The sequence below is a fragment of the Brachycentrus maculatus genome, unplaced genomic scaffold (genome assembly GCF_059751285.1).
Source record: "Brachycentrus maculatus isolate JH-2025_06_01 unplaced genomic scaffold, ASM5975128v1 h1tg000055l, whole genome shotgun sequence".
Taxonomy (NCBI): Eukaryota; Metazoa; Arthropoda; class Insecta; order Trichoptera; family Brachycentridae; genus Brachycentrus; species Brachycentrus maculatus.
In genome coordinates this window covers 468,285-479,234 of record NW_028280809.1, presented here as the reverse complement: position 1 = coordinate 479,234, position 10,950 = coordinate 468,285, and the positions used below count along the sequence as shown (strand labels likewise).

The 10,950-nt window shown below is 38.0% G+C and overlaps 1 protein-coding gene across 1 annotated transcript; it reads left to right on the top strand.

Moving 5' to 3' along the window:
• Positions 1–1,171: 1,171 nt before the first annotated feature.
• Gip (hydroxypyruvate isomerase-like protein Gip) lies at positions 1,172–10,868 on the top strand. Its single transcript, XM_088278043.1, has 4 exons — positions 1,172–1,738; positions 2,903–3,190; positions 3,630–3,760; positions 10,425–10,868. Exons 1-4 carry the CDS (start codon positions 1,483–1,485, stop codon positions 10,602–10,604), a joined length of 855 nt encoding a protein of 284 aa, XP_088134169.1. The 5' UTR covers positions 1,172–1,482; the 3' UTR covers positions 10,605–10,868.
• Positions 10,869–10,950: the final 82 nt, after the last annotated feature.

Below are 10,950 nucleotides of genomic sequence, written 5' to 3'. Positions count from 1 at the left end.
TTGTTTACTTACCCTACCTTATAGTGAAGATATTATATACTGATATTTGCCATTTCTTGCTTCTTTTCATATGTATTTTTGCGCATAAATCATGAAAATATTCTGAATGCTATTCCTATTAACTATTTTACCTGATAAAAAACCTTTATATTTATTTGTTTCACGATGTGCGATAAACATAAAAATGCACAAAATAATGTTGTAAAAAAAACTATAAATTTTTATTTATTAAACTTCTTGTACTGGCAAAAAACGTTTACTCGAAAGTATGCAATTTTGACTTAATTTTTATTATTTTGTATTTTACAAAGTTTTTTTGTTATTTTTTTTTATTTGGAAGTCACCCAGTGAAAGGATGTTTCTGCCAGTTATTGTTATTTTTATTTACAAACAAAATAATAATAGAAAATGAAAGTAATAATTAATACAAAATTTCATAGTTTTTCAACATTCTATAAACTGGCAAAACACACTAAGTAGTTTGAAATATCATATACTCGTATAAGTGGTTTTACAAGTCAATTCAACTTTAAATTTAATAGCGGGTATTTTATTCAGGCTAAAAGCTTTAAATAACAGGGATTATTCAAACAGTGATTTTAGAGTTATTGTTTTTTGCATTGGCAAACTTATTGCTAAGAAGCAATGTCTTCCAACCAACCAAATACAGACTATTGATTCTGGTCGAAGTTTGAAGCTTAACCATCCATTTGAAATGAGAGGGCAGATAGTACTTGTATAGGCGAAAAAAGCATAAATTACAAATAATTGCTGTATGAATGAAAAAATAATGACATTATTGTTTAATTACATTTTGTGAAAACAAGGAAGGCAAAGCAATAACGATCAGGTAAGAAGTTGAAGGAGCAGAGGTACAGGAAACAAGCAAGAATGATACAATTGAGAGTTAGAGATTCGAGAGAGAAAGTTTTCAGAGATATTTTAAGATATATATATATAATCATGAGTGTTACATAAAAAAGTCTTTTTATAGAGTAATCAAAATGATATCACGTTTTATTTTATAATTTTCTGGAAACTAAAAAATAAAAATTATTATAAAATTAAAATAAAATAAGCTGCAAGTAGGTACTTTAAAGGTATCCACAAGAAAATTCAAGCTTCTGTTTTTTAAGATTTCCACCTTATAAAATGGCAACACTGTAATAATCACAATAACATGATCAAATGATAAGATAAAAATAAGAAAGTGACAGCTGTCAAAGTTTCTACAGGTGTAAGAAGGTTAACTGAGAAAACCTTGGTTATGAAAACATTGTAATATTGTTTACACTGATATTAAACGTAAAGATAAATATCTTTAGGATACAAAGAGCAAAGGAAAAGAGTGTTATCTCTAACTGTACAGATATACCTTCTAGTAAATAATATAATATTTTTCTTGCGTTGGCGGTTAACCAGATAAAAACACATTTTATCTACGAGTGTTTGATTTGAAATATCTCGTATTTAAAAACACTCATGCAAGTAGCTAATAAACTGTTTGGTAACAATGTCATTCCTTTAGTCTGTACAAAAAGATCCACCATGAAGTTCTGCGCTAATTTAAGTTTCATGTTCAATGAAAGTGCCTCTTTCACCGGGAGATATCAGTTGGCTAGCGAGGCTGGTTTCATAGCTGTTGAATCAGGATTTCCTTTCGGTTGTTCCGTAGAAGAAGTCACGGAGGCCAAAGAAAGAGCTGGATTAAAACAAGTCTTGATAAATCTTTGCACAGGTGAGTTGTCACATCTAAAGGTGGAGACTGACTGGAGCATCTCGTCGTAACGTGTTACGTTGCGATGCGAGAATTCAGGCAGTCAGTACACAGAGCCGAGCGCTCCATCCACAGTTTCGGATCCTCAGTGATGCTGCCATAAGCGATGTTAAGACGTTATGTTACGACGAAATGCTCCGGTCAGTCTCCACCTTAATATCAACAAATTGTTGACAGGCAGTTTTTTCATCAATCCCGACCCTAATTAGTATACTAATTAAGGTGATATACTAATCACAAGTAATCATAAACCAAAATCTGTTTTGTACGATGTTTTTTGGTATCTCTCGGTGTACCATAAGTAAGCAAATAGAACGCTTATGAGCGTCTTCCGCTCTCTACCAACAGTATGTAAGACGCTTTTAAACGTTTTCCGCAAACAATGTGTTAAAACAATTAGTAGAGCGCAAGATGCCAAAAATATTGTATAGATCGGAATTGGGTTTGGTGTTACTTGTGATCAGTATACGACCCTAATTAGTATACTAATTAGGGCCGGGGTTGACGAAAAAACTTCCCGACCACAATATGTTAAGACAGATTTGGAGATATATACTCGATTTATGAAAATTAAACTGGACGATTGAAAACAAGAAAACACATAATGAAGTAAATGAGTTGAGTTAGGTTAAGTTTTTTGAATATTGTTTTAGTTCTAGCAGTGTTTATTTTATTTTAATTTATATGTTTATTGTTAAATCAAAGACGCCTTTTTTTAGTTTTTTATCCGCCTCCGTAGTGTAATAGTCAGCATGCTCGGCTACCGTTCTGGAGGTCCCGGGTTCGATTCCCAAGGGGGGTAAAATAAATATAAGTGATTTTTTCACTGTCATATTTATTCAATATTACCCTGGACTGTTACCTGAAGCGGAGGGCTGATCACCTTTCCTTCATGTGTAAACGATGAAGATAACACTGCGTTTATGACACAGTGCCCTATGCACCATTGGGGTGCGGATAAGGGTTTTACTAAATCAAAGACAGATTTTTTGAGACTTTTTTCTTAATTAATTAAAATGGAGTTCTACAAATTAAACTCCAAATCAACAAATAAATCTACCAGTGTTATTATGATAATGATAAAACCAAGGTTATTCTGTAAATGATATTACCATTTGATTCTAGGTGACGTCAAGAAGGGGGAGCTCGGTGTCACTTTTCAACCGGGGAAAGAAGATGAATTCCGTCAAAACTTAGCTAAAACTATTGAATATGCAAAAGCTTTAAAGTGTTCTAAGGTGCATGTTATGGCGGGCAATATAGACGAGGAACGCAGTGAAGTGCATTGGAAAACTTATGAAAACAATCTCAAGTATGCCTCGGAACAACTGAAGAATGCAGAAATCATTGGTCTGATAGAGCCAATCAATAAATATTCTGTGCCTAAATATTTCATGAATTCATTTGACAAAGGTAAGAATTAAATATTAGTGATTTTTCAGTCTAATATTTATTTAATATGACCCTGAACTGGTACCTGAAGCGGAAGGCTGATCACCTTTTCTTCGTGTATTTAATGATCCAGATAACACTGCTTCTATACGATGCAGTGTCCTATGCACCATTGGGTGCGGATAAGGGTTAAAGAAGGAAGAATTAAATAGAATTGATGTATTTTTACTTTTGTAAATAGATTTATCCAGCTCAGTCCGGCTATCCAAACTTAAAACACAGTAAGGGACATTTTTTGTAGTAGGTTTTTTTTTGCATTTTTGGACTAAGTAGAATCTACTTAGTCCAAAAATGGAAATAAACCTACTACAATAAAAAGGCCCTTACTGTGTTTTGAGTTTGGACAGCCGAGTAGCCCATCTGTGATATTGTAATATTATTTAGTATTGTGAATTTACAGCACTCGAGATTATCAAAAAGATTGATAGCTCCAATCTACGCCTGATGCTCGACGTATTTCACTTGCAACAAATAAAAGGAGACATATCTCACAGCATACAGGAACTTATGCCCTACGTTGGCCATGTTCAGGTAATAGTGATTACAAACATTTTAATTAACGTGCCTAAAAATAATGCACATTCCTAAAAAATGAGATTTCATAAAAGAATGATGAAAAATGAGATTTGATAAAAGAATGAAAAGATTAAATCATTCATAAAAGGTGAGATTTGAAAGACTCACTTACTTAAATTAAAAATAGATTTTACCACAAAGTGACTGCCGAATCAATTAATGAAATTATTGAAAGACTAGCTCTATTCATAGAAATATTGGTATGTTATATGTAGTAAAAATAATAATACAGAATGTACTGTAATACGTGAATGATCGCAAGAATACAGTTCATAATTGCTGTCTCCTTTCCACACAGATGTGTCGCGCAGTACTTAAAGTGAAATAAATAAAATGTTACGAGTAAACGTAAATTACTCACAGTGAGGTGGACTGTTGGACTGTTGAATCACATATTGATCGCGTGGTTTTGACTGTAAATCGCGCGAACATTTGAAAAAAAACAGAATTGTATCATGTATAAGGGTTAAAAAATGAATGATGAGATTCCTGAATATATGAAGAATGAAAAGAGTCTGAAAGAATTCAAAAATAAATGTTTTGTGTGCTGTAAGAAGATGTAAATATACATATATGTATGATGTAAATTAAATGAAAATAATAGTTTGTATTAAACGTAATATAAGCTCATTGAAGAAATAAAAACAAAAAATATCGGAGTTTTACCTACCATTAAAACTCTTATTATGTTTCTATTGATTTCTGGAGTCCATCATGAGAGAAGCGTTCATTTTCTTTTCCGTTATCGCGGTTTCTACTGTCTATTCCTGGGTCAGTGTCCTACTCTATGGTCGCTTTGTCCGTTTCCGCTGATTTGGTATCCGGTCATCCATGGATTTGGGTTGTTCATAAAGCTCATGATGCACCAGGTAGGTCTTACCTGGACTCCAGAAATCAATAGAAACATAATAAGAGTTTTAATGGTAGGTAAAACTCCGATATTATGTGTTCTGAATTGATTTCTGGAGTCCATCATGAGAGATCTGTCTGTTATCTCCTGGTGACCGGGTGATGCCTTTATTTGATGTTAACTGGTTGAAACAGGCTTGCTAGAGAGGAGTCTTTTGAGACGGTGTGATTAAGCAACTCTCTTTGGTAATATTTCCTGAAGGTATTTTCACTTTTCCAATTTCCTCTCTCTAAGATATTATCAATTGGGTAGTTTTCTAACCAATTGAGGGATGCGACCGCTGAGCGTGTACTGCCGGGGGTAGCTTCCACTCCTGCCATTTTCAGCGTGCTCTTTACCCATCCTCCTATTATGGTTCTTGTAGCCGCTTTTACGGGGCCCCTCGTACTTATAAATAGGTTATTAAGGTTATCCACTTCCGACCTTCGATCCTTGGACAATTCTACTAGTTTTCTTGTCCAAAAGACTGGGTTTATATTAAGCTCCGGTGATTCTAAAAGTTTCCAGCTGGATTGCTGGTGTAACCGGGTGTCAGTCTTTGATCCAAAAGACGGATGTAATATAATAGAAGTGCCTTCATCCTGCAGGTTTCCATCCGAGATGTTTAGTAACGTCAGGTCGTGTACTCTTCGTCCTGACGAGAGCAGCAATAGTGTTGCCACTCTACACGATATCTCGTATAAGGAGTTTAGTTTAGGGCTATTTTTACAGAGCCAATCTTTAACAATCTGTGGATTCCAGATTGGAGATTTTGGAAGAGTAGGCTTTGCCATGGCTATTGCTTTAAGGGTATGTTTTACCAAAAAATTAGAGCTGAGACTTTCCTCAGCTGTTGGGTTACAGAATGTTGCTATCGCTGACTTATGTACTAGTATAGTATTGTATGACAATTTCTCTTCGATAAACAACTGCGCCAGGTATCTGGCCACCTGGTTTGCAGACGGTTTGTTAGGATGGAAATTGTTATTTGATGCACAGCGGCACCATCTATCCCAAGCTGGCTTGTAGGTATTTAGCGTCGAAGCTCGCCACCCTGATAGAAGCAAATTCTTTTCCTCAGGATTCCATCTACTCAAAACGCCGTCCCACCCCCAATTTTCCAAACTTCTATTTCCAGTTCTTGGATTTTGGGCGGAGGTTTGCCGGTGGATGTGTCGATTAGTACCGATTCCAGGTTTGCTATTTTGAGTGGTGGCGCTAATGATCGGCGTATTAGGTCTGGTCGCCAGAACGCCCTCGGCCACCTTGGGACTGCGAGAAGGTATGTTCCGGTCGCCTTGTTCAGGTGTGCTAGGATTCTTGGTATTAAATTTGGCGGAGGAAATATCCAGGCCAGATTGAAGTCCCAACATTGACTGAAAGCGTTTTGAAAGATTGCGCACGAGTCCGTGCAATCTCTTGACACGTATGTCGAAGTCACGTGTGCCGTTACGGAAGCAAATAGGTCTATATCGGGTTGCCCGAAGAGATTGAAAATCGGTTGGGTTGCTGCCGGTAAAAGGTGCCACTCCGGAGGTGTTTTTCCCCGAGATAGGTGATCCGCGTCTCCGTTGTATTTTCCGGGAAGAAACTGAGCTGTCAACGAGATATCCCACTTGTCTGCAAGGATCAGGAGGTCTTGGGTCAGATTTAAAAGTGTTAAGGATCTGGTGCCCCCTTCCTTGGAGATATACGCAACCACTGATTTGTTGTCCGATTGCACTAAGACTTCTGAACCGGAGAGGTTGTGAGCTGAGTGTTGAAGGGTTGCAAGCACTGCGAACAACTCTTTTCGGTTTGAATGCCACTTTTTCTGTTGGACGGTCCACTGACCTGATAAGGTTAAATCGTCTAAAGTTGCTCCCCAAGCCAGGTCTGAGGCATCTGTTGTCAGGAAATGACTGAACATTTCCTTGTGAATGGTGCTTGACGAGTTCAAGTTCTCTAACCACCATTCCACCTCCTGCAAGCACTCCTCGGTCATTGGAACTAATCTTCTGGGTGGAAGTTGCTTCAGCGGTTTGCTCGCTATCTGCAATTGTCGGCAGTGCAGCCGTCCTCTTCTCACCACGAAGTTGGCAAAGTTTAACCTTCCCAGGAGACTTTCCGCTTGCTTTCGTGACCATCGGCGAGAAGACAGTATCGCTCGAAGTGATTGGTGGAATGCCGCACACTTCCGTTCTGACAGGGACTTGCGATTGTTGCGCATGTCCCATACGACCCCCAGGTATTCGCACTTTTGTGTTGGGGAGAGCACTGACTTTTGGAAATTTACATTCCATCCCAGATATTGTAGAGTGTTTACTGCTAGCCGCGTTTGTCGGCCTAGATCTTCCTTGGATTGGCTCGCAAGGAGGAAGTCGTCGAGATACACGATTGTCCGTATACCTTTCTGACGCAGTAACTCGGCTACCCAATTTGTAAGGGTCGCGAACATTCTGGGAGCAGATGAAAGGCCAAAGGGCAGACTTGTCATCTGAAGCAAGTTTCCTCGGTAGACCAAGCGCAAGAATCTCCGATGCTTTGATGCGATCGGGAGATGGTAGTATGCTTGTGAGAGGTCTATCTTTGTCAACCAATCGTTTGGTTGCAAAAATTCCGGAACCTTGCAGTGGCTTATGAGTTTGAATGGAGCAGGGTTTAAAAACAGGTTTAGGGACTTCAAGTTGAAGATTACCCGTGAGGAGCCGTCCGATTTTGGTGTTAGGAACATTTTTGATAAGAAGCTGGGAGTGAGATCCGCGGCTTCCAGAACACCGCTCTCGGTGAGTTCCTTTATTTGGGAGTCCATCTCGGCAGAAGGGGGTGTGCTGAAGTGATTTAAAGTATTCTTGTGTGGCATTATCAAAGGAGGTTTTGACACAAATGGTATTCGTGTCCCCCTTATCATTTTTAGCATAAATGCTGGTGCTCCCAGTGTCGCCCATGCTGCCTGGAATAACTTTAAGCATCCCCCGCGAAATGGATTCCTTCTGGCGTCAATTTCGAGTGTGCCTTCCTCTAAACTTTCCTTTTGAACTACCAGAAGTAGACTTGCCTCCCCCTTTTTTCTTGGTGGAAAATTTGCTGGGGCCAGCTTCTCCTCTGGGAGGACCGTTATTTTTGTTAGCGAGAGGCCTTCGCTGTTCACGAAAAAACTGGTTATCTGGCTTTTTTCTGGTAGGAACCTGGGGTCTTGATAAAGGATGGGTTGTTGCAGGTTTTATCGTAAGCTTGTCAGAGGTACCTACCCTAGAGAGGAAGGCCGTCAGATTCCCCTTTTCAAAGAGATATTCTGAGCAAGGAGGGATTTTGCAAAGTCCCTCTCTGACATGCTCGTCTCTGACTTCCCCGAGGATGGATTTTCTGCGGAATTGTACCGCCTCTGTGCGCCTGCCACATACCATCTGAAGAATATCTTCGGAAACCTTCTGGTATGCGGAGTCAGGAGCAAACAAAACTTTTACTTTATCGAATACGTTTCTTTTATTAAGAATTGTGTTCTTATCAGCGGCCCAATTGACCAGTTCTTGGAGCCCTGATTGAAACTCCTCTTTTTGTATGAGGAGGGCATGAGATAGAGCGGCGAAAGACCTTTCCAGCGAAGCCTGGGCAGGGGAGCTGACATCGCAGCGTCTGAGCTCGTCGTTGACTTTCAATTCAACAAACGATGGCTCTGCCAGAAATTTCTTCTAGACATCAGCATATCGCACGCCTGCCCAGTTTTCACTACCAAAGTGTTGCAGCTTTTCTAAGGCTCGAATCCTGATGGGATTTGCTGTTGGATGGATAGGTTCCTTGACTACTGTGCTGGGTTCCTGGAAATCCAGCTGCAGCTCTTCTTGGATATCCTGAGGATCCTCGTGTTCCTCTAGTCCAGGAGGCTGCTGTAGAAAACCGTCGTCGTCTTCTTGCGATCCCGAGTCTACGGGAGAAGTGTCGCCTGGCGCCGCGACCTTAGCCCCGGTTTGACTTTGGAACACGGCGTCAGTCAAAAGTCCTATCTGCTGAACTAGATAGTCTATCCGTGGGTCCATTAACACTTTAAGGCGCTTTTGCTGACGCGGTTCAGGAGACTCTGAATCTGACGATAAAACGGATGGATCGCGGGATCTTTTTCGAGATTCACTGCGCTGAGAAGGCCCAGCTACCGGCGATAATGGCGAAACATTTTCTGTATCACTCATTTTCTATAAAGATCGGTGTTTTCGGACAGATGTGAAAATTTATATGAAATTAGGCACAAAGCATAAAGTTCTATAAAAATTTAATTAACTATCCGTCGCCCTTGAAAATCTTGACTCGCACGATGTTTGTAAACAACAAACACGTGTTTCAAGATGGCGTCGTTTTGTTTATAAAATATTCGAAATGAAAAGTTTTTTCGGTAAATGCGCGACAATGCCGTTTGGATTGAAGCGAAAGTTTATAATACGAGCACTTCTTTAGTTTTGTTTTTATAGAAGACGAGACACTTAATAATAATAAGATTCACACACTTCTCACGGTGTTTGTAAACAATTACCGCGCACTCAAAATGGCGGCGGCGTCTCGCAATCAAAATAAACACGATAATTATCCGTTATACACAAGAACTTGACGTTTTAATGACGTAAATTAAAAGAACTAAATATGTTTTCAAAGTTTATAACACTATCTACGATATACTGCCCAGGAATGAATACGATTTTTTCGAATTGATCGGACAAAATCAACGAACGTCGTTACACGATGGGAAAATGACGCTTTATGAACAACCCAAATCCATGGATGACCGGATACCAAATCAGCGGAAACGGACAAAGCGACCATAGAGTAGGACACTGACCCAGGAATAGACAGTAGAAACCGCGATAACGGAAAAGAAAATGAACGCTTCTCTCATGATGGACTCCAGAAATCAATTCAGAACACATAATATGAATAAATTATCAAAAAAAAAATTTTAAATCACACATTTTGAATACATATCGCTCACTCCTTTCAAGAACGTCATAAATCAAAAAACTTGATTTTTCAGGAGAACGTTTTTAAAGTTTAAAAATATAATACAATATGTTAAAAATAAATATCAAGCCACTTATTGAACTTTTTACTGTGCAACAGATCTTTTTAGGTAAAACCTGAAGGTTTTTTCTCCATTCGAAAAATAATTAAACAATACCTTTTCTTCAAAATGTAAAAACAACACTTTCTGCCCTGTAGCGAGTAAATATTTAGTTAAAAATATGCCGCTTTTGCTGGGATATAGTACATTTTCTGGGCATTCCGAAAACATGCACAACTGAAAATTGACGATTCTTGATTTATGACGTTCTTGAAAGGAGTGAGCGATATTTTAAAACAAAAAATTTGAAGCATTCCAAAGTATCATAATCAAGATTACATCAAATATGGATCAAATTGCTTGAATAATTATCAAATTATTAAGTGAAATATTGTTTTAGGGGGATTTCGAATCCCTCAATGAAATCTGGGTAGGTTTACCGTTGAACTTTAATGTGTTACTTGAACCCAGTACAAAAAAATATTTAGATCTGTATTTGGTCTACAATAATGAACGTATCGACATGATTCATTGTTTCCCTGACAGGTGACACTAATTGTCACGATACGTTCATTATTGTAGGCCAAATACAGATAATTTTTTTTGTACTGGGCTCAAGTAACACATCAAAGTTCAAGTATCCTCGTTCTACGACGTATGATATTTTCTTTTATTCATTTCTACCAATCAATTTTCTTTCACAGATAGCTCAAGTTCCAAAACGAAATGAACCAAATACTCCCGGAGAAGTCAACTACAAGTATGTGTTGGATTTTCTGAACGAAAATGGCTACAGTGACTATATTGGTTTGGAATATTCACCTTTAAATGGTTCGAAGGAAGGTCTGAAATGGATTGAAGAATTTGGATATACAATTGAATGAAATATTTCATCCAATCCCATCAATTTTGGGATACATATTTTTTTTATGGTTTTGTACCTATATTGATATTTGTATCATCTACATAATTTAATTACTCAATAATAATTATTCAAACAGTAGTGGATATTCCAGCAATAGTTATACTGCAATACTATTGAATCATATTTATATTTTATACATAAAAATAAATGATTTTTAGTATTGAACAATTGACTTTCTTTTTGTAATAAATGAAGAAATAAAAGATTATATATTTTGTATGTTGTCGGGCGGTTTTTTTATCCACCTCGACCCTAATTAGCATACTAATCATAAGTAACCTAATCAAAAGTAAACGCAAACCCAA